The sequence below is a fragment of the Salvia hispanica genome, chromosome 5 (genome assembly GCF_023119035.1).
Source record: "Salvia hispanica cultivar TCC Black 2014 chromosome 5, UniMelb_Shisp_WGS_1.0, whole genome shotgun sequence".
Taxonomy (NCBI): Eukaryota; Viridiplantae; Streptophyta; class Magnoliopsida; order Lamiales; family Lamiaceae; genus Salvia; species Salvia hispanica.
The window spans coordinates 40,857,375-40,880,843 of NC_062969.1; the positions used below are offsets into that span (position 1 = coordinate 40,857,375).

General features: G+C 37.8%; 4 protein-coding genes across 7 annotated transcripts; 2 read left to right on the forward strand and 2 right to left on the reverse strand.

The window, feature by feature from the left end:
* Positions 1 to 3,333: 3,333 nt before the first annotated feature.
* LOC125190165 (small nuclear ribonucleoprotein-associated protein B-like) lies at positions 3,334 to 5,940 on the forward strand. 2 transcript variants are annotated; one of them, XM_048087377.1, is made up of 2 exons: positions 3,334 to 4,281; positions 5,718 to 5,940. In XM_048087377.1, exon 1 carries the CDS (start codon positions 3,440 to 3,442, stop codon positions 4,271 to 4,273), a length of 834 nt encoding a protein of 277 aa, XP_047943334.1. In that variant the 5' UTR covers positions 3,334 to 3,439; the 3' UTR covers positions 4,274 to 4,281; positions 5,718 to 5,940. The 2 variants fall into 2 exon arrangements, with proteins under 2 accessions (XP_047943334.1, XP_047943333.1); XM_048087376.1 differs by having other exon boundaries at positions 5,746 to 5,940.
* Positions 5,941 to 6,800: 860 nt separating this feature from the next.
* Positions 6,801 to 8,913, forward strand: LOC125187512 (protein NONRESPONDING TO OXYLIPINS 2, mitochondrial). Of its 3 annotated transcripts, XR_007170618.1 has the most exons (4): positions 6,801 to 7,071; positions 7,345 to 7,514; positions 8,081 to 8,154; positions 8,649 to 8,913. XR_007170618.1 is itself a non-coding variant. In XM_048084113.1 (3 exons), the coding sequence occupies exons 1-2, from the start codon at positions 6,944 to 6,946 to the stop codon at positions 7,493 to 7,495; spliced, it is 279 nt and encodes a 92-aa protein (XP_047940070.1). In that variant the 5' UTR covers positions 6,804 to 6,943; the 3' UTR covers positions 7,496 to 7,514; positions 8,649 to 8,913. The 3 variants fall into 3 exon arrangements, 2 of the variants coding, with proteins under 2 accessions (XP_047940070.1, XP_047940071.1); XM_048084113.1 differs by lacking the exon at positions 8,081 to 8,154 and having other exon boundaries at positions 6,804 to 7,071; XM_048084114.1 differs by lacking the exon at positions 8,081 to 8,154 and having other exon boundaries at positions 6,806 to 7,071; positions 7,345 to 7,463.
* A 1,177-nt stretch (positions 8,914 to 10,090) lies between these two features.
* Positions 10,091 to 11,995, reverse strand: LOC125187765 (GATA transcription factor 9-like). The gene is made up of 2 exons (XM_048084396.1): positions 11,508 to 11,995; positions 10,091 to 11,122 (listed from the first exon to the last, which is right to left on the reverse strand). The coding sequence occupies exons 1-2, from the start codon at positions 11,787 to 11,789 to the stop codon at positions 10,391 to 10,393; spliced, it is 1,014 nt and encodes a 337-aa protein (XP_047940353.1). The 5' UTR covers positions 11,790 to 11,995; the 3' UTR covers positions 10,091 to 10,390.
* A 4,857-nt stretch (positions 11,996 to 16,852) lies between these two features.
* On the reverse strand, positions 16,853 to 22,961 carry LOC125188194 (casein kinase 1-like protein HD16). Its single transcript, XM_048084953.1, has 16 exons — positions 22,318 to 22,961; positions 21,612 to 21,743; positions 21,457 to 21,530; positions 21,311 to 21,380; positions 21,163 to 21,218; positions 21,006 to 21,077; positions 20,155 to 20,249; positions 19,990 to 20,056; positions 19,781 to 19,910; positions 19,486 to 19,704; positions 19,248 to 19,390; positions 18,991 to 19,165; positions 18,741 to 18,831; positions 17,686 to 17,843; positions 17,396 to 17,584; positions 16,853 to 17,311 (listed from the first exon to the last, which is right to left on the reverse strand). Exons 1-16 carry the CDS (start codon positions 22,702 to 22,704, stop codon positions 17,252 to 17,254), a joined length of 2,118 nt encoding a protein of 705 aa, XP_047940910.1. The 5' UTR covers positions 22,705 to 22,961; the 3' UTR covers positions 16,853 to 17,251.
* Between the last annotated feature and the right edge of the window lie 508 nt (positions 22,962 to 23,469).

A 23,469-nucleotide genomic window follows, 5' to 3' on the forward strand; every position in this document is an offset into this window, starting at 1 on the left:
GGTTTATGCTCCAAGAGAGGCTCAATACAAAAGAGAGATTGTTTAGGCTGCGTTTTACTGGAGTAGAAGATGATCGCTGCACTTTTTTCAAGGAGAATCCAGAAACCATTGAGCACCTCTTCTTCAGCTGCAAGCTCTCTAATAGCCTGTTGTACCACTGCTGTGATCAATGGAACGTGGCACTCTGTCTACCTAATCATCCTAAAGATTGCTTCCTTTCATGGCTTGGCACACGCCTGAGGAAGATTGATAAGAAAATGAGGATTTCCATGTTCTACATCATCTCATGGTCTATATGGGATATTCGGAATAAGATCATATTCCATGAATTTAAGCCCAATTGAGAGTTTGAGAAGAAACGACTTTTTTGCCGTCTTGGTGCATGGATGAGAGGGTGGTACCCGAAGCTCCCATTTTCACCCAGACAGGTGATGGATAGCTTCAACGATGTTAGGAGTTGGGAAAACTCAAGGACTAATTTTGGAGGTTAGCTCTTTCGATCCGCTTCGTGGCGAGCTAAAACAAGAAGCTTGTGCTTTTTCCACGCCCTCAACCTGAATTAAAGTGGTACCAATTCCCACCTCTCGTCTGCTATTCGCTGCTCACTTGAAACAGGTTCAATGGCTGCCACCTTCCTTCTTTTTTGTTGTTTGGGTTCGTTTCTTGGGTGTCTTCTTTTGGGTGTTGTGCTGTGTCATACCCATGTGAGTTTTGTTTTTGTTTTGTTCTGTTTGAGTACGTTGTGATGATGGGAGCAACTTGTTTTGGGGGCAGCGATGAACTCCTTGGTTCGTTGTTGTTCTGCTCATCTTGAGCTTTTTTGTTCAGCTCACCATTTTCAATGGTTGGAGCATTTTTGTATCAAAAAAATGTAGGATTGTGTGATTTAGTCTAAAATGATTGAGTTTTGCGTTTTAAATTTGGATATAAGATTTTGAAATTAGATTTTCAAGAAAATTATGAAATTAAAGAAATTAAGGATGCTGAAAGAAAAAACCCTACGCATTGGAATTCAATTGTAATTTTCAAACATTGAATTAAAAAAAATTAAATTTTGAAGCATAAAGAATGAAAATTAAAATTATGAACTCAATTGTATTAATATATCATATATCAAGTTTTGTTCTCAACTAAGAAAACTAACATTTTAGAAAGAAAAATGAAAAAATATTACCTATATAGCTTTAAAATATTATATAGATGAATTAGAAATATGTGATTATCAATTCTATTAATAGTATATATTATTGTAGCCACCGTCGGCGGATTCGTAGTTGTAGCCACCGCCGGCGGAGTGGTCCGGCGTAAGCTCATACTCGGGCTCATAGGGGGAGGTGATGTTGGTGAGGGAGGCGCATTGGGTAGACAAAGTTGGTGTAGGCGTTGGCACCGTGCATGGACCGGACGGCACAGTCGTAGGCTGCTGCGGCCTCCCACGCCGTATACCCGCACTTCGTACTTCTTTTTTGGCCTTTTGGTGATGTCCTTGTACTTGTTCTTTTGGCTCGATCCTCCCCCTTTGGCCTTTACTTTTACTCTTGCCATCAAACATTTTGCTAAACTATTGGACAGTCATGTAGAAACTATGTTGATTTAGTAATTGCGTTTTGATTTTTATGTTTTTAAAAAAGAAGTTATTTGTAGTGTATCGACACTACTATTATAACTCACATGATCTATTGATTGAAAAAACACAACTATGTTTGAAGTGTCTTGATTTTTATGTTTTTACAAAAGAAGTTATTTGTAGTGTATCGACACTACTATTATAACTCACATTATCTATTGATTGAAAAACACAACTATATTTGAAATGTTTGAGAACTCATCTACTTTTTTGGCTTATTTCTTGATTTTCAACCTTTTATTATTATTCCAAGTGTTCCTCACAATTTTATGAGTACAATTTATAATTATATTTCTTGTCTGAAATTCAAACACATGAATAGGTCTGCCACCTTTCTTAGTTCTAATTTTGAATATTGAGTTCTACACTCTTCGAAACAACATGCAGAGCCCAAATTTGTGAATGTTTATCGTAATTCATTTTTTTTTAATCTTCTTATTTATATATGAGCCCAAATTTGTGAATATTTATCGCAATTCAACTTTTTTTAAATCTTCTTATTTATATATGTTCTTTGGATCGGTGAAAATATTTTATTTATTATGATATATACCTGAAGTAAGAAGAACAAGAATTTATATGGAGTCGTCATTTTCCAGTGGAGAGTGAGGATGCTGTGTGTTTATGTTTTAATGTTTTAGTACGTTTTTTTCCAATTTTTTAAGAAGTGTAATTAGGTGTAATTAACTACAATTAGTAATTTAATTTAGTCAAATTTGCAATCACCGTCTATTTTTGACGGTTCTGTTAAGTGAGGACTGATTCGGGTCCGAGTTCATTTATGAGGGACCAAATAATCAAAAAGATAATGTTTAGGATCAAATTGATAAAACGGTCATATGTTAGGGACCGTTTTTGGCCTTTATTACTCTGTCCATAATTTCATTCTATTTTTATTTCATTTATTGGATTTTTAAAGTTAATTATAAATTATCAAGTAATTATTATTTTTATAATATTGAAATATAGGGAATAACTTTTAAGGGAGTTTATAATATCGACTAAAATGTATACTCTGAATTTTTTTGAATAAGCTGCAAAATATGATGGGAGGTGTATGATTGAAAGTTATCTTAATACATATCGAGCGAGAAATATTCAATTTATATTATTACACGTGATCAAAGAAATTTTTAAGTAGATTTTATTAAATATAGATATTCCTAGGAGGGTGAGTGATCAATTGCTAACTAATTAGCAATCCCAAACTAAAACTAAATCTTAGCCATTAGATTAGAAAATCTAGTGGTTGAAATAATGCCACATGGATTATATTTTTAAGAGTGAACTACATAAATGGTATCTGATCTTTTACTTTTGCACGTAAATGGTACCAAAAATGATACTCCCTCCGTCCCCTATTAGGAGTCATGGTTTGACCGGGCACGGGTTTTAAGAAATGTAAAGAAAAGTTGGTTGAAAAAGTTAGTGGAATGTGGGACCCACTTTTTTATATTGATTTTATAATAAAATGTGAGTGAAGTGAGTTAGTGGAATGTGGGACCTACTACTATTTATGGTAAAAATGAAGTGTGACTCTTAATTGGAGACGGACCGAAATGGAAAAAAATGACTCCTAATAGGGGGACGGAGGGAGTATAAAATAAAAATCAGGTATCATTTATATCATTTATACGCGGAAGTGAAAAAGTTCGTTCTAATTAATTTACCTTGAATATTAAATTCTCATATAAAGCCCTACGCTCTCCCTCTTTTCCGAATTCCATTTCACCCCTTTCTCTCTCACAACACACACACACACTCAAAACCCTAGGTAGGGAGAGAGGCTGCAATTCGCCCCCACCGGCGAAGATGTCGATGTCGAAGAGCTCCAAGATGCTGCAGTACATCAACTACCGGATGCGCGTCACCATCCAGGACGGCCGCCAGCTCATCGGAAAATTCATGGCCTTCGACCGCCACATGAATCTCGTCCTCGGCGATTGCGAGGAGTTCCGCAAGCTGCCCCCGACCAAAGGATCCAAGGAGGAGCGCGAGGACCGCCGCACCCTCGGCCTCGTCCTCCTCCGCGGCGAGGAGGTCATCTCCCTCACCGTCGAGGGCCCCCCTCCCCCCGACGACTCCCGCCTCAAAACCGCCTCCGCCACCGCCGTCTCCGGTCCCGGAATCGGCCGCGCAGCCGGCCGCGGCGTCGTCACCGGCCCGCTCTCCCAGGCCCAGCCCGGTCTAGCCGGCCCCGTCCGCGGCGTCGGCGGCCCGGCTCCCGGCATGATGCAGCCTCAGATTTCCCGGCCGCCTCAGATTTCAGTTCCACCGATGCCGTACCCGCAGCAGCCGCCGGTGGTTAGGCCTCCGTCCGTCGCGCCTCCGCAGGGAGGGTTCCCGCCGAGGCCAGGGATGCCTATGCCGCCTCCGCCGCAGTTCAGGCCCGGTGGTCCGCCTCCAGCTGGATTTGGTCCTCCTCCGCAGTATGGGCAGAGGCCGCAGATGATGCCGCCGCCTCAGATGATGAGGGGTCCGCCTCCGCCTGGTGGCCCCCCAAGGCCTGGAATGCCCGGTGGTCCTCCGCCTGGGCAGCAGCCGCCGAGGCCTGGTATGGCCCCTCCGCCACCTCCCGGTGGGCAAGGGCATATGTTTAGGCCGGGAATGCCGCCACCGAACGCCCCTCATAATCAGCAACAGTAATCAACAAGGTTATTTCTTAACTTAGATTTTATTCAGTTTTGAGGTGCCATTCATAAAACCTAGGGATTAATAAGCTCTAATTGGAGATTAGTGAAGCTAATTAGGGGGTTTTTGCCTTTCAATGTTCTTATATGTTTATGTGTATTGCTTTCTACTGCTAGTTTCTATAGAAATGAAATTATAATTTGCATTATCTTTCTCCATTATTATTGTTTATCACTGTGTGTGGTTCTGGATGTGTGTTGCAGTTGTCTAATGGATTAGAACCACTGTTATTCATGAATTTAAACAACACAAGCTTAGTAACAGGGAGGAATATACTGCACTTGTTCATGAATTTATCTAATGGATAGAATTTGTATCACTTGTAGGATATGCATTGTGTTTATGTTGTACTACTAATGTCAAAACAGGATCAGTCTATTTGTCTATAATTTAATTTGAATTATTCTCCTTCCATTCCATTGTAGTGGAGACATTTTTTTCCAGCACGGAGATTAAGAAAAATTGTGTTAAGTGAGTTAAGTAAAGAAAGAATAGAGAGAATAAAATAAGAGAGTGTTAAGTAAGTGAAAAGAAATGTGTTGACTTTTACTAAAAAGAGAAATAGCTCTACTACTATGGAACGTACTAAAATGTCAAAATGACTCCACTACTATGGAAGGGAGGGAGTATGTGTTTATGTTGATCTAGTACCTAGAAATGCAATATGGAGCAAAATTCATTTCCTATGTTGGATCGTAGGATCGTAAATAGAGGCATTGTACATGATCTAGCATATAGGGTTCTTATTTCAATTATCAAGATGTTTATCTGTTACCACTAAACTAGATTTAGCTGATTCAGTTTGAGATTTTGATTTAGGACCTATTTTGCTACCTAGCATCAAGTGGAGTTTTGCTCTATAAGTTTCATTTTGCCTGCCTCACCATGTTCTACAGTCTACACACTTGCTCGTCAGCATATAAGAGAAAAGTATTCAAGTGTGGTTATAATAACAGTACTAGACATTGTAAAGAAGTATTTACATTTATGAGTTCTATCTGCATGCACTTGTTACTTATTCCAAATTGTTTCTTTGGACCATGTTTACTACTCCCTCCGTCCCCCATTAAGAGTCACACTTTTCCATTTCGGTTCGTCCCCAATTAAGAGTCACACTTCATTTTTACCATAAATAGTAAGTAGGTCCCACATTCCACTAACTCAATTCACTCACATTTTATTATAAAACCAATATAAAAAATGGGTCTCACATTCCACTAACTTTTTCAACCAACTTTTCTTTACATTTCTTAAAACCCGTGCCCGGTCAAAGAGTGACTCCTAATAGGGGACGGAGGGAGTATTTTCTTGCATACTAATTTAATTTGATTAGGAAATTTCTGTTAGAAACTGGTGTTTCTATTTCGCTCTCTCAAAATATTCCTTCATATTGCTGCAGAGGTTCCTCAAAATTGGCTGTTCAACAGGTGTGCAGGTTATCTGACAACAAAGCTACCGGTGGATTTGGAGTTCGATCTTTGCAGCTTTTGTAGCATGTAGTAAAGAGATGTTACTGTAGTAATCCGGCTTCCTTGTCTTCTGGTAACTAGGATTTGTTTTCTGAGTTTGTTACAAACGTATGTGATGGTGGTGAATATATATACTGTCTGAATTCTTTGGCCTCTTCGGTTTCTTTAAATATGTAGAGACAATTCTTGCCTTCCCTCCTCGCTCATTACTGTTAACATATTTGATTTGGTTCTTGCTGACTGATTTCCAAATCGTGCTTTCTGCATTTTCTCTTCTTTCTCTTTCAGTTGATGTAGTTAATTATTGTTTACTTTGATTAATTTTTAATGGTTTTCTACATGAATTGAGTTTCTTGAATTGATTAAGGTGGTGATTGGTTGTTATTTTCTTCAATTTTAGTGGAATTTGCAGTATAGTTGGTTCAGTTATTCATGTGCTGGTTTTGTATCATTACTGTATTTTAATGTCATGTCTTTCTTATTCTATTGATGCACTTTTGTAAGTAGGAGCATGTATTCTTGTGTTATCAATTCATTTCGAACAACTAGGAAATTAGAGAAGATTTGGTTTTGAATTGTGGAAACAAAAGACTATGGTTTCCAACAATTTATGCAATTTTAACTTTTTTCGATTTGGATGGAATTTCATACTCCTATGTTGGATTTAGGAATTAGGATTTCTATACAATTTGATTTGGTATGGATTCAATTTTCATTAAAATTCGGATTTTTGAATTGGATCATATTAGAGAAATTCGAATTCTCAATCATGTATTTCATGTCCAACTCGATTACAAATATACTCCTAAATAAAGTGGGCGTCTCAGTTCAAAAATAGAAGAAATATAATCATAAACAACATCGTTGTTGATTCATAATTTCATATAATCATATCCAAAAACTACAAATAACATGGTTGATTCATATCGAACTCAAGCTGAAAGTCAAAAATAGAAGAAATATATATGAAATGATGTTAAAATAAAATTGTGTTTGAGCCAAAAAAATAGATTAGGTGAAATATACAAGAACCCGACCCAAATCTCGATGTACAACATTCGAAGCGCGGAGTACCAACGCACTTGAGCTTCTTCCAAATCTAATCCCTCTCCAAAACCCTCAATTCACCTTTTCTTCCAGCCACCGCTCTTCAACAATGGCGTCTCGATGCAGAACGATCTCAAGGCCAGCAATGAGCTTTCTCAAATCCTCCTTCTCGAAGCCCTCAAGCACACCCATGTTCTCAGCTCAATCGCCGCGCCTCTCTCCATCCCCATTTTCTAGGTACATTCCGTTCCGCCCCTTTTCTCTCGAAACGAATTTTAGGCTGCACTGATCAAATTATGCCTTAATTATGAGAAATGTATGAATTTTAGCTCGAGATTTGGGTTTTTGTGCTACTATTATGTTATTTAAGATGGGCTTCAGTTAATAATCATTGATAGATAGATTTCATTGTTAATGTTTTCAAGATTTAATTTTTAGGGCTTAATTTTCAAATTTGTGTTATTTGAGATAGTGTGTGTTTTGTATTTGAATTTGGGACTTTTTTTTCAGTCCATTGCCTCAAATGGCTATGCTTCAATCTCTGTTACCTCTCCACTCGGCATTGTCGTCGGCTCGGCTAACCTCTTGTCTAGGCATAGACACCAAGGGCTGCAGATCTTTGTCTCAGGGTATGCTCTCCAGTGCCAACCCTGGAGTTTGATAGATTTTATAATGTTTCTGTAAGAATACTTCTTTTTATGTCCCTTTTCATGTCATAAAAGAGGATCCTGTAGTTTTTTTTGTACTATCTCTTTCTTCATTCATTGAAAGTCCTTTGCTTATTATGTTCTTTGTTTATGTTTTGAAGTTGGCATAATTAAGTTACTCGATAGTTTTTAGTGTTTCTATTACAGTTATTTTCATTGATTGAGATGCTTGATCTCACATGTTTTGAGTTAGAACAGTTTGTTGTGGTAAGATTATTTACTAGTAGAAGTATCCTTTTTTTCTTTGAAGCCGGTAAAGTGAAAACTCAGTTTCAAGATCTGGAAAACAATATTCCAAAGACATTTGTAGATATCGTTTCAAACAAGACCTATTGCTGCATAGCCTTATCCCTTATATATTTTCTATCACCTTTTTGTGTGCCGTGTCGTCTGGGATAGCCTTGTATGCTTTCAAATGATATATTTATCTGGTATTTTGTTTGTTTTGGGATTGTTGTAACAAAAGTGACGTCCAAATTTTCATATACCTTTCCTTTTTTGTTTGTATTTTTCTCTTTCTTTTGTTACAATTGGAGAAGGAATGTGCTGCAACCTGCCTACCACCTGATTAGTTAGGCTTCATGTATCTACGTTTGCGGCGCTCAAGTTTTGAGTAAGAGTTTTCATGTTTTCCTCTGTATGGAATATGGGCCACTTACCTTTTGGAATTACTATGTTTTCCTCTTGGTTCTTTCCATATGCATCCTATTGCTTTGAATTGAAATCTTGTCCTTGTTGAATCGTTGATGCAGGCTTCGGTGATCCATTTGATTGAAGCTTATTTGTACAATTTTTATGCAATGTGTCCTAACTGTATAATGTGGAATACTACCAATCCACTCGAAGCCAAAGATTTAGCAATTCATTGTTATTCGACATTAAGTCTCAAGAACTTAGAATCCGACCTCATTGCCATTCGTAGCTATTGTTAAGAAGTAGGCTCTGTTTTATTAGTTACTCTTTGTGCTTATAGCAATCCGGGCCATATGATTTCGTTCCATTTCTTTGCTTTTTCCTTTGCGTGTTAGTATTTGTCTTTGCATCCCGTGATGTACAATGTGTGGCATGCAACATTACTCCTAATGTACCGTTGCCTTCTTATTTCAGAACTAGGTCTCTCTGTCCCGCGATGAGAGGGGAAATGCAATAAAGGTTGAAGAAAGATACTTCAGTTTGATGGATCATGTCTCCCTTTTAGACAATGTATACTTTCACAATTTACTTACAGAGAGAATCTTTGGCTCATTTTTGTACAAGCAAAAATATCTTCTATTGCATGCTGAAAATCCTGTGTTTTTAGTGTGTTGAATCATTGTACTTGTCTTACAATATGGTCTCATTGATCAAGTTAGTCATTAGTTTGCTTTTGTTATATACTCCTATATCTTATTATAGGTCTTGTGCACATCGAGCCTGAGTCCTGACTTGGGCTCGGGTGCGATGTGTTGAGGGTGGGAAGATGGGCCTACTAGAAGACTTGTTGCATTTGGATGTTTTAAGCAAATTTTCACCCAATTCTTGAACTTTGAACTCCTTATGTGTCATTTTTCTTCACTACTCACTCGAGATGATTATGATGTGGCGATGGTGTGGAAAATGCTGATGGTGTGGCGATACTGAAACTATGCCGGCTGCGTGCCTAGGGTTATGCAGATCATGCTGGCTCGGTCAAGATTAAACGGTCTAATGATATGAGGTTGATTTGGTTTAAAATTGAAGAAAAATAAAAGTAATTGAATTTGGTTTATTATTCTAACTGTACTGAACAAATCCAAATGAAGCTATTGAACCATGCTAACTTAAATAGAATCTGATTGAGAAAGTTATCTAATTTTTTTTATTAAAAAAAAATATTAAAAAAAAGAAGCATTCAAAGGAGACAAATGCCCTTTATAGTAACATGGAAATATCCCTACATGCATGGAAGCCCACTATTTTTTGCTCTTGTATGTCAAACAAACCATTTATTACTTTTATTTGTTTAAATAAATATTGAAATAATTTTACGAAGCATTAATGAGCACATGAGAAACATAAATCAATACACAAAGTTACGGTGTTAAGTGGAATGCATTTATGAATTAATGAACTTAATTCATATTTTCATCTTCTTTTCCTCTTTTGCCAATGCATGTGACACTGATCAAATGCAGAAATTGGAAATTAGTAGTATACAATAATGTTAATTAAGCCATTTGCTTCAATAATTATACTGCACCATGCCACATTGCTAGCTACACATTGGGTAATCCTTGCTGCATAATTCTGTACATTGCCTCGGTGTTACTATTAAAATCACTACTAACTGTGCAGTGATATTATTTTAATTAATATAAAGATTCCTTCATCTAAGGAAAAAAAATAAAATAAAATTTGAAGTAGGCTAAGTCTATGGATTAGGGGATGCCTAGGATCATTCGTTTTGAGTAATATTCCTCCCTTTATAGTACTACTCCTACTATTTAATTATTTTAATGCAAAGTTTGTATTCCTAGATTATTTGCAAAGCATCAAAGTGTACAAATTAAAGAAAATAGGACAACACAGTCTCCAATAAATATGAGATATATAAAAGTCAAAAATAACAAAAATTGTTCAATAATTTGCCAATCTTTTGGCAAAACAAAATAGTAGATTAAAAGAAGAGTACTAAGGACATTAGAGCCTATTTTCTAATTTTTCGCTCCTTCCAAATCAAAATTCAAGAAACAGAAAAAACTCAAAGTTAGGAATTAATGTCCTAATTGAAATAACTTTGTGACAAAAAATAAATTTTTTCTTAGAAATTGTTTTTTTTTTGTCCAAATCTCACCATATATAAAAACTTTATCATCATTATCAAACTAATCCTAAATCAATTGCCTAAAATCCGGCCCCATGTGTTGATGAATCAAGTAATCATCGCCGTTGGACACATCAAACACCACATTCTGATGCTGGTGGTGGTGCATATACGGCGGCGCCGCTGCCGGCGGCTGCGCCTTCTGCCTCCTCAGCTCCATCACCTTCCTGTGCGAATTCGAGTGCTTAGTCAGCACGAAAGTCGGGCTGGCTGCAGGCCTGTACTCAGGCACCAGCCGGCCCGACTTGTACCTCACTCCGCATGCATTGCAGAGTGTCTTGGGGCCCATGGGCCCCGTCCTCCACTGCGGCGTCTTGTCAGTGGCGCAGTGGAGGCACTTCCGCCCCTCGCCCCCGTCCTGCCCATCCCGCTTCTTCGGGCCGGCCGCCTTCCCCGCCTTCCGGGCAGCGCCGGCGCCGGAGACGTTCGACTCCGACGAGGAAGACAGGGCGGGGATGGCTGCGGGCCGGGTCGGGGACACGACGACGAGGCGGGAGGACCAGCTGCCCGGGGCAGCGCGCGAGCGCTTGCTGCGGGCCTTGGCGGGGACCGAGAGTTCGGGCCGCAGGATGGGGCCCGACTTGGGGGTTTCGGGCTGGAACGGGTATTGGAGCGCGGATGAAACGTCGTCGTTTCGGGCTTTCCTTCCTTGAATCAGCTGCAGCTTTTGCAAATCCTCGCTTGAAAATGATTCCTCCACAAAATTGGACAGCCATTCTAGCTCAGCCAATTCATCGTACTGTTCAATAAATTACTCGAAAAACTATTACATTTATATATGAAAGTTAAATTTTATTGTGGTAAGTATAGAAATAAATTGAATGTGATGGTAATTGGTAACATACTACTATTATCATAATTAAATAGTGTAACATACACTACACTCTTTGTTGTATCTTTATCTTTCTTCCTTCAATTTGCAGCCTTCACTTTTTATATTATAATGTACTTATTTAGTATTTTCTCCCAAGAAAGGAACATGCCAAATTTAATGGCTAATTCGAGTTCAAGTAATAGTAAGTAGTAGTATCTCATTTCAATTTCTATTAACTAATTGCATGCAATTCTAGAGTCTAATGAAATTGCATGAATAATCAATTGCTATAATTAAAAATATTACGCACCGGGACGCAGAGTTCGCCGGAGTAGTGGCCGGCTGTTGGGGCGGGTGCGCGGGCCCCGCCAACGTCGGTGGCCGAGACATGAGGCTCGAGGGTGGCCACGACGGGGGAGGCGTCGAGGCCTGGCTCGGCCTCTCCCGCGACGAGAGTGTCGTCGTTGGGGAGGTCGAGGAGGTCGTCGACGATGAAATTGTCGCCGTTCTTGGCGTCGGAGAGGCGCCTCTCGGACGTCAAGACGGCGTCGTAGTAGCCGGCTTCGAAGAATTCGGGGGCGGCTTGTTCCATTTGGGATTCAATTTCTCCACTCACAATTCAACACCAAATGAAAGTTTGGTGGGATGAGAGACAGAGAGATAGAGAGATAGGGAGAGGGGGGGAAAGTGTGGAGAAAAATAGCGGAAAAGAGTATGTGTGTGTGTTTTTGGGGAGTGAGAGAGTGAAGTTTTGGTGGAGAGAAGTGAGGAGAGGGGTTTATTTGCGTTAGAAGGGGACAGGTTTGACGACGGAAATTATGGCTTACATTATTTTTATTTTTTTGTTTTATTTTTTTTAATTATGGAAAGGAGGTGGAGTTAAGGAATTGGGTAATTTGTGGAGTATAAAGATCTTAAATTTTATCGGCTAAGTTTGTTGAATTACTATAATGAGGTCGTTATAATTTGATAAGATTAAGACAAGCATATGTACTACTGAAAGAAAATGAAATGTCATTTTGTAGTTGCCTCGGTTTAAGAACTACTATGTCAAAATTCAAATGGCTAATTTTGGAGTGTAACCTAGTTGCCTATTCCACATTAATTGGATATCTCAAGTTAAATTAGTCATCTTTTGATATAAATTTTTTGCTTGTTTTATCTATACTCAATTTTTTTCATTTATCAATTTTATTCACTCTTCACTTAATTAACTCATTGCTGGACAACATTTTGTGAATTAACTTGGGATGGAGAGACAAAGTGTTTTTATTCGGTTGGGGAGAGGGACAAGTGTTTTGTTCCATGAATAATACTTTTGCATAACATTCTAGTTATATTCTTTTCCTTTGCATAAATATAAACGTGTATTTTGTCAAAATTCACTAACACATCACCTAAATTTGCAAAGGTGGGTTTGAAAGTTTTGGGGGTGATGGGTTGCTATGATTGGTGGACCACTATTGAGGTGTGATGTTGGGGTAAAATGAGAATTGAGTGATGATTACATAACAACAAGGTTATATTTCGCTTTACTATTATAATTTATATACACTTATTATTATTTTTTTGTTTTATGGTGCACTATCAATGCAATCATAACAACGAAGTAAATGTGTTTTTGCTTAACTTATTTTTTAGTTGGTTTTTTATTACTTAGCTCTTTAAATCCTAGTAGTATTTATTATGACTGCATTAGGTTAATGTGTCCGATTTATTGTTTAATTAGAAACTACAAAACGATACTTATTTCGTTATGGAGTAGTACAAAAATAGACAAAGCTATACATTGTTCGATTATCTCTGATTTAATTAGAATATCATCATTGAATTTTGGGGACACGTGGCCATACATGATAAGCTATTGGGTGCCACCAATCCCTATGAGTGGATAGTGGTGCTACATTTCTCATTAATTCATTTGCATCATTTAACCTACGGCTACATACAGATGGATTGAAATAAATTAAAACATAAAAACAAATACTCCCTCCGTTTCGCCATAGTTGAGGCGAAACTTTTCGGCACAAAGTTTTAAAAATGAATATTGGATGTGTTAAATAAATAAATAAAGAAAGTAAGAGAGAGGATAAGGTAGAGAGAATAACGTATAAAGTGAATAAAGTAAAGAGAATAAAGTAAGAGAGAGTAACGTAAGAAAGAGAAAAAAGTTACTCCTTATATAAGGAAATGACTCAACTATGAAGAAACTTTCTGAAATAGTAAAATGACTCAGCTATAGTGAAACGGAAGGAGCAAGTTGAAAATTTACAAAATAATACTACACCCTTTCTCCCATATTTTATTCACCGAATTAAAATTACAATTACTCTACTCAAAAAGGTTAACTTGGGCCCGAGTTTCTCACTTTGTCTTAATTATGTCATATACTCCATATCCAACGTAAGAAAAAAAATTATAGTAATAACTTTTTACAAGTCTAGACTCATATTTTAGATAATTGCTACAATCTCTCAACAATCTCTTATCGACAAAATAACTTATACCTTGGTGTAGCAATTATCTAAAATACAAAATACAGTATATTTTAGATGATTGCTAGTAATACAATTTATGTTAATTGATGTATATATATAATGATGAGTTAAGTTTGCTTTCTTTGTAAACAAGTGTACGAATAAGGTAAAATACAAAAAAAATGCCCCAATGAAGAAATAACAAAATATGCATTATTTTATGAGAAAATATAATTTTACGTAGGAATATTTACAATTCATTATGTTCTTTTTTTTTTATTTTTTAGAAAGTATACTCTTTTTTTTTCATAATTCACTGACTGGGTAGAAAAAAAAAACTTATTCATTGCAGTGTAGTAGTAATGATTAAGGCTTCATTAATTAGTTTAAGATATCCACTTGATTCTTAGCAAGAATGCTCACAAGTATCCAACCACTCTCCTTTTGTTTAATTTACCATACTTAATTAGTATTGTTATCCTGCAAGATCTAATTTAGGCTTTAATTATTATTTAATATCTATGTTTTGTATTGCTAGTGAAATAAAATCTATATTTAAGAAAGTTAATAATCTCTAATGTCCAAATTGCACGTGACAGAAGGTAGGGAATTTGTCAGCAACTCATGTGAGTGCCTAAGCTTGTGTTCGAAATACCAAAATTGACGGTGATGATCGCCACGTGTCGAGCATCCAACGGCTATATTTTTTCTTACCAATTTAATATTTTTATTTTGCTATTGAGTATCTGTAACGTGCAAACACGTGCCGCCCGGGTCACGTGCGTTTGTGGTGATCCCCACGTGATAACCTCGTGCCAAGGGCACTCAATTCTCTTATTCTCTTTTTTTTTTTTTTCCTTTTGGCTTTTCGGCATAGCTTTGAACTTAGTTTTGGTTGCAATTTTCCACTACAAGTAATTTAAGTTATGGGTAGATGATGTAAATAATTTGATATAATAATTAAATTTGTGGTAAATAAGTCAATATATTCAATTTTATTTGAGTGAAGTAAACAGTCAGGAATTTCGACTTCTTGAATAAATCCATAGTATTTACAATAAATTACTACTACTAAAATGGGCTTCAATTTACTTGGATATAGATTCTTGACAATAATATTGAACTTTATCATTGTAATAGGAGTAATATAAACATAAGATACAGTCAAAATTAACATTCGAATCCAATTTTTATAGGGTGAGAATCTTCATTAATGCAACAAAAATATAGTAGTAATAAACACAGTAGCTCTACGCACTAGGTTGTAGTAGTCTATAAGTTAGAAGCCTATATAAGTATCTCTTCAATAAGAGGAATCCAATTAAAGTTGGATGCTGCTTTTCAACTCCTTGTTAAGACAAGGATATTCATTCATAGAAAAACTAACTGCAAACATTTAAATTAATAGAAATTATAGAATTGTAAGAAACTCACCATTGCCACCATCACATCCAACATTCAAAGCTCACATTCTACCCATTTCAAGATTTTCCATTTTTGGAATAATCTTTTCAAGTATATTTATACATGTATACTGATTAAAGGCATTAGATTCTTAAAGCGAAACTGCAAGCCAATCAGATTTATGTCTGATTTCCATTAGTAGTAGTACCACTTTAGTAATGTTTCTTTCTAATGGATATCATACTTTAGATTTTATTATTCACTGTAAGGGCGTCCACCATGGATGCCCTAGTGGAAGCCCTAGTGAGAGCCCTAGTGGTTGCCACGTCAGCATGCTCTATCTTTCTGCAATGGTGGAGCCCTAGTGCATGCCCTATCTCTTATCCACTTTTCATTTCAATTTTAAATCATTGTTTTTTAATTTTTTTTTAATTACTATAAAATATCAAAATATATTATTTCAACAGATCCAGGCGTCTCAACCCGGTAGTCTTCGTGGCCGGGCCACCGGGCGCCGCGGCCGCCGCTTCCTCCTCCAAACATCGGCATATCGTCGTCGACATTATTCGGGCTCGGGTATTGACTCGGATCCATTGTTGAAAGTGTGGATATTGAGAGAATATAGAAGAGAAAGTGAAAAGTGAAGAAAATGGAGTATTTATAGTGGTTTAAATTAGGGTTAAATAATTAAAAAAATATATATGGCTCGGGCTCGGGCGCGCCTCTGCAATGGGCGCCCGAGCTCACGCCCGATCGATCGGGCTCGGGATCGGGCGCGACCGAACTATCGGTCGCGCTCGGGCGTGACCGAGGGCTGCAATGGATGCCCGACCACGCCCGAGCCCGATCTCGGCCGATCGGGCGCGCGATCGGGCATCCATTGTGGATGCTCTAAGGGGATAAAAGCACAAGCAATGTGAAAATATTCAGATAAAAAGGCTATTATGCTAATTGACTGAAAAATTTCCTCTCATACATATACTATACTTGACAACTCTAAACCAAATGTAAGGTGTAATCCCGAAAACCATAACAAAAAAATAAATTTCCCTTCAAGTCTTCTACCATGTGCATATCAATGCAGTTGAGTCAATTAAAATAAATAAAGAAACGCAGACTCACAGGCAACGGTAGACGGTAGTTCCTTTCACCATCCGTCTGATCATTCGAAACTTGAGATAGCAGTGAGGATCGGACCAAGAATGGTGTGCATCAATGAGAAAACTGAGAGACAAACTGCAATCCTACTTCAAAATTGAGATACAATTCTTGTCCTGCTATAAACAGATATGCATCAATAATTCAATATGAACATGACGATGTATGAATATGGTGCAGTGGAGAGTATAATACCTCCAACCATGCATGAACACGAAGCACAGTGGCTCACGGTCCAGCCCTCGAACATAAATGGAGATTTCTGCAGGACAAAAAGCACACTTGCTAGGACCGTTCTCTGCCTACCATCCAACAAAAAGACCAGAAGATAGCAGCACAGAATAATACACCAGAAGAGAGAAAGGAATACCAATCCACCAATACTTAGGAGGACAACATAATCCAGCACAAACAAAAGACAGCCTAGCAGAGTGACATGTACAAATAGGGAAAGATCAACCATAAATTAACACAGCAATTTATACAAGGATGTATCTTAAACCCAGTTGATATAAAATCTAAGTCAAAATAACTTCACGTGAAAATATTCACAAGTTTGAGTAGAGAAGTATGTTAAAGAAACATGTCAAATGATATGAAATATAGTTACAACTAATGAGGAGAGAAACAAGTACATTTAATAGAACATATCCTTGGGTTGCAAAACCTGTTACATATACAAGCACTGCTAATACAGACACAGCTGCTGGATACTGTCATCAAACATTAAATTTCCATCACTATACAACATTAAGGAATGATCGAATTACACTTGTCGGAGTTCTAACACTTTCCTAAAGCATTTAGACATAATCACAGCCCGGTGCAGAGGTTTTACACAGGCTCCTATATGTCAATGGCAATAGTAAGCACAAATCAGGTCCTTAGAGCAACACGAGTCAGCTTGACCACAGACCAAAGATCTCCCCTTCCTCTGATTACGGAAATAACAACTGAGTTTGATCAGAGAGGACTTTCATCGTCCAGTAACCTCCTCCAACAAAATTACGAGACATCAAGATACAGTTCTCCCATAGCACACCGATGCTATGTAAAGATTTTTTGCCCATTTCTCCTGAAAGTGACAATCAGAAACTGTAAGAACGAAGTATGGAAAACAGGGTAAAATAACATGAAAGGTGATTTAAACAAAATCTACCTTAACATGTGTGCTTGGGAAAGCAGAAGTCCGAAGTGTCTCTTGTGTTTCATCTGAAGGTTTCCGTCGTGGATTGCTGAGAACAAGGGCAGTTTGATCCCATGTTGCTGCAGTTGATGTGATGCGGTAGCCAGAATCCCACCTCCTATGAATACCTTCACTTGGATACAGAAAGTCCAACTCGACAACCTGAAAAAGAAACATAAGTTGAAGCAAATAGTGCAAATCCTCTATTCCTGTCTTTGGATCAGTTCATAACAACAGCCATCACTGAAACTATAACATTATACCTGATCAGAAAAACCTGCCCCACGAGACATAACAATTGCCCATCTAGTTCCAGCTGTAGCCATGGCAGTAACGTAAAAACCTTCTCTCCATTTCTTGTTGATCCACTTGAATGGAAATGACTCACTAACTTTATATGACTGCTGCAGATACGGGGTACCTGCATCTCGCAAAGCAATCCCATTTCAAAACATTATCAGAAAAATGTACTCCTTCCGTACCATGGAGGCATTTCTTTTCAGCATGGAGATAAAGTGAGTTTGATAATAAAGTAGATGAAGTGATAGGATGGTTTTATTTTCATTTTTTTTTAAACGAATGTCTTTTGCTGTATGTAACTATCCAAATTTACATAATATATTAATTTTTTCAGTTTATTAAATTAAATTATTATATTTATTCAATCTTCAAATTTATGTTTATTTTCAACTAAAATTGCCAACACCCCTTCACAAATCCATCTCCTCCCCCTTTTCTGGTCAGCGAACTCGTTCCCTGCCACCTGCCTGCTCACGGCCGCCGATTGCTTGCCATAGAGGGTGTGGTGGGGAGTAATCCACCCATCCTTGTCAGCAACGGGCAAGCATAGCTTGGGTTTGTAGATCCAGCACTACTTGTTGGGGTAGAGAGGAAGAGATATTTAAGGTTCGGGTAGAGAGGAAGGAACAGAGAATCGGGTTGAGGATGGAGAGACGAGATGGAGGAAGAGAGAAGGGGTGCGATTTCTGGAGGGCAGTCGAAATTATGGTTTCAGTGGCGACGGCGGAAAGAAAGGGGGGGGGTGAGAAATCGTCCAGAGAGAGAGTGTAAGGGGTAGAATGAAGGCGTCACTTAGGGTTGGGGAATGGGTCACCTTTTTAATTAATAAACTTATGATTAAAGGGCAATAAGAGGGTGCTTAATTAGTCCTCTAAACTTAATTAAAATCTCTAATTATTTCTAAAATTAGAAATGACTCCACTGCCATGGAAAGTACCAAAATGGCAAAATGACTGAACTACTGCAGAACAAAAGGAGTACAAAATTAGAACTCCAGTCCTTGAATTGCAACACTAACCCTTAGACATGACTATTAATGAGCTCCCATTATTAGCCCCTGCTATGGCACTTATGTAGTAATTTTTCTCCCATTGTTCCATGATCCACTCCTGCAGTTGATAAAGCAAAAAGTAATAAGACACACTGCCTACACATCATGCTCTACAAGAGATTAGGCCTCGTTAAAAATTAATCAACTGATATGACACTCAAGTTTCTGCAATGTCATATCAAGACTCGCTAACTATGGCATGCTAGATATTTGATACCTTATGAAGGAAATGAGGTGAAAGTTCATAGACTTGATCACTAAAACCAGTCCCTGCATCCATAATCAAGGCCCATAGATTTGAACAAGAGGCCACACTGCTAATGTAAAGTCCATCTTCATTTCCTTTCTCAATATGCTGGTCCAATCTTAAATCTGCAACATTGTAATGATATCTGCGAGAGAAATGCAGGGTTAACTCAAACCCTTACTCCAAAAAATCTTAGAAGAAACCCAAAAGAGTTACCATGATGATACCTTTGCTTCATTGGTCTTCGAGCATTGTACACACTAATCCACTGTGTAGCAGGCATTCCCATGCGGACTTTCTTCTTTGGCTGCTCATCATCATCGTCGTCCATCATAAGCCTTCCTCTCTTCTGTCCGACTTGATATACAAGCTTCACATTGTAAAAGATATGTTTAATAAAGGAAATTTTCTATGAATGCAGCCAATTTACAGACACAACTTGTAAATAGTAAAATTATAATATACCTTTCGAGCACCTTCAGTGTTGATTGGCCTGATGTCCGGATTTGGACCAATAATCCCATCAAAAAGGGATATGTATTTTGCATAATTAGGCTCTTCATCAAACTTCAAGTTAACAACGAACTCAACAAACTGTTTAAAAGGTGCAGGACAAAAACAACAGAGGGCTTCTGGAGAAGTTCCCATCTTCTTTTTGCACACCAGAAATCCTTTATTCTCACCCTATATAGAAGATAAAGTAAGCATCAAGAGTGAAATGCTCCTAATGAACACACATGTCACATCCACAATTACTAACCTGATAACCTTGCCAAGGAAGGCGACCTCGAAGAAGAAAAATGAGGGTATAAGCAAGGGATTCCAGGTCATCCCTACGGCTACCGGTCCTTCCCAGATGAGCATGCACACTAGCATACCGCACAGTTCCTCTGCATCAACCAGAAACTCAGGTTACAAGAAAATTAAACCAAAAAGATAATGAAGAACTACAAATGGTCGTAATTTTACCTGAATACATCAGGTCGTTGATCATAATCAACATGAAGACCAGTTGAATTATCACGCCACCGAACAGCTGCAAATTTTAACAAGAAAATGTTGTTAAGAGTAGCTATTGTTATAATCATAAGTATTACTATAAAATAAATAGAAGAAGCAGAGCATGTATATTACCCAATCCAAGATCAACCAAAAAAAGTTTTTTCTCATCTGCAGTTCCAGGTGTACCAAGCAAAAAGTTTTCTGGCTTTACATCCCCATGCACATATCTGCAGGTATTGAGGCAATTAAAGAAAAGAAATGGTTTGATAGAAATAGAAAGAAAAAAAAAAGAAAAAACAACCAGGGACTACAACCAAAATAATTGAACTGAAGGCAAGACAATGGCCCATAACACAGATCTCTTGTATAGATTTCAAAAGGTCAGATCTGACTGAAGTGGAGACACTTAATGTCACATATTCAATTCAATTGACTTCCCACACTAATGTTCTTGCTATGGGCATAGTTGAACTGCACCAAACTGAATATTAGAAAGTTTGAGCTACAGTCAATTTTTACAGAGCCAAGTTTGAGTTTAAAATATCTAGCTTGCTGAAAAATATAACCCAAGTATAGTCATCTTTGAGTTCCAACAAAATTGACATCCTTATAGCTCATGAACAGTTTAGCTCATTTACAGCTCTAGCTCTTGTAAGTTATCCAAGAGCCTCAACTTAGGTAATGTGATTCAGTAACAGTTGGTAGGATGCTCAAATGCCAGCAACATAGCATACATACAACTATAGTTCAACTCAGGTTCAGGACCAATCACAAAAAACAAACACATGCAAGTAACTTAGTAAGTGTAAGTGATTGAACTGAAGTGCGAATGTGTAGTAGCATCGTCTATACTCCCGATAGAATATAATAGCAGATTCACTAGTCTCCAATCAACTATGCCCATATTAACATTACTGATGAATCAAATATCTAAGATTGTGCATTAAAGAATTCCACAATTGCAAATATTGTTGAATATTTACCCTCTAGAATGTAACTTTTCCAAAATGGATATGGCTTCAATTGCAATACATGCCACCATTTCAATTGACATTCTGCAAAGTGTCATTTAAATGTTAGGTGAAAGACTGTAAAGTAAACCAGAAAGCAAAAATAACTCTGTTGAAATTGTTGACTCACGTATTTGAATTGTTGTTCCAGACATCCCATAAACTAGGACCTAGCATATCCATTACCTACAAAGTACAAAGAAACTCTTCATACCAGCAAAGAAAAGATATACATGTGTGTGAAGAAGTGGAAAAAATTCTGAGTTTCAGGCACATACCATAATATAGTAATCACTCTGACGTCCTTTGTAATGCACACGTGGTATGCCGTGACTACCACCAAGAGCACTATGGAAGAATGCAGTAAACTAAGTTCATATTTTGCAAAATTTAACAGAGACATAGGAACTTATACAAAACTCACCTGTAAACTTGCCATTCATAAGGTGGTCCATAGTTACAGCCTTTGCTGCTACGGTGCTCAAATTTCAGAGCAACCTAAACAGAGATAAAACTGAGAGAGATATTCTTTGCAGAAACTGAGGCCAAAGCTGCCAGTAACAGGGAACAAATATGTACCTCTACAGCTCCTGGGCCATTTCTTTCATTTGGGTTTGGGGGGTTGATTCGCCGGCCTACATAAACTTGGCCGAATCCACCTTTCCCTAGTTTCTTATCAATTCGATAAGCTGGAGAACCACCAACCTGGACCTGTTGCCAAGAGATAAAATTGAAACCGTAAGCTGAATATGACATGTATAAGCTATATGCCTCTATCGGCTTTCTGTCAGATTCTTAGAGGAAACAAAATTAAATGAGCAAACTTCTTCAGACAGAAGTAACTTCCTAATAGTATATGAGAAAATTTTCATGTGTCTATCATTAATTCACTTGAGGTAAACTCCCTAGGAAGCTAAAGAGTAGAAACTTCCTATAATATGTGAAATTTATACTTTTATATTAGAGTATGTGTATTTTTTCATCTAAAGTACTTAAAAACAGAAATACAATGTATACGCATACGCATTCATGGGTACAACTCAATCAGTTCACACCTTTCAGCTGCTAGCCATGTAAGAAGTAAACTAAAACTCAAATCTTTGGTTCATAAATCCACCATACACAACATCTCTAACATGCAACCCGAAAATAAACTCCTAATAACATTAAACACAACCACATAAGACAATGATTATAAGCATAATGCTGTTTTATCTTAATGTGGAGTACATATTATAGAATCATCAAACATTAGAAAATAAAATTAAGTATGAAATTAACGAACCCTTTCGGGAATAGGAGTAGTGCTTCCTTCATCCTCAGCACCCAACCCCTTACTTCCGTTACCGCCACTATCACACTCATCCATCTTCTTCTCTTCCACGTCTTCTCCCACCTCCTCTAATTTGTTATTATTATCCTCCCCGACCTTCAACGACGTCGCTTCCTTCACAGCAGCATCAACATGTGGCTCTCCTCCACCACCACAATCCCCCACCAAAACCTCCTTCTCCTTATCAGCACCACCTGCGGCGGCGGGGTCGACTCTATTCCCTGCAGCTCGTTTCCCAGCAGCTGGCACGGTTTCCTTGTCAGCTCGAGCGGCTTTCCCCTTGTTCCGTTCGGGAGCGGGTCTGCGGCCTCTGCGCGCTCCGCTACGCAGTTGAGGCATATCTGTGGGCGTCCATCAACTCCGTCGTGAAATCGGCGAGTTCTTCGTCATCTACTCCGAGATCGAACCAGTGAGCAGTGAGCTAGGGCGGAAATCGGAGGGATAAGATGAGGAAGGATCGCCTATAGGAAGATCGGCGATCGAGGTGAGCTCGAGTGAGGGTTTGATATGGAAAAATTAGGGTTGAGCTTGAGCAATTGGGGGTATGAAAAAAGACAGTGGCTGTGGCCTCAAATTGTTGTGTCTATTTCACCCATAATTTTTTCCTACATAGAAAAGACTCTCTTCAAAAGAGTATAATCCAATTATTTCTAATGAACTTAATACCACATACTTTTAATTAAATAATCTAAACTATCCAACATACTTTTCTTGCTTTTGCATATTGGTCATTCGAAAATAACACAACAAAGTTTGGCAATATACTAATATTCACTTTTTCGCACAATTACCATACTCTATTTCCAATCAATATTAATTTAAATTTCTTTTCCACTTTATTTTGAAGGAAAAGTCTTGGTTATCAATTTTATATTTATAAACTTTAGTATAAAGATACACTAGGACCTAGAATATTTATCTTCTAGTATCACATTACCCCATTGATAGATTATTTAAAATATGTGAGTAATACTGTTATAGTTTCGTTATAAATCTATAATCCACTTCACACAATATTTTAGGGCATCCACAATGGGACGGATTAAGCGACGTCCTAAACCCTGCCCACGTCAGCATTTTATCCTCCGCCCCTCTCTTCTTTAC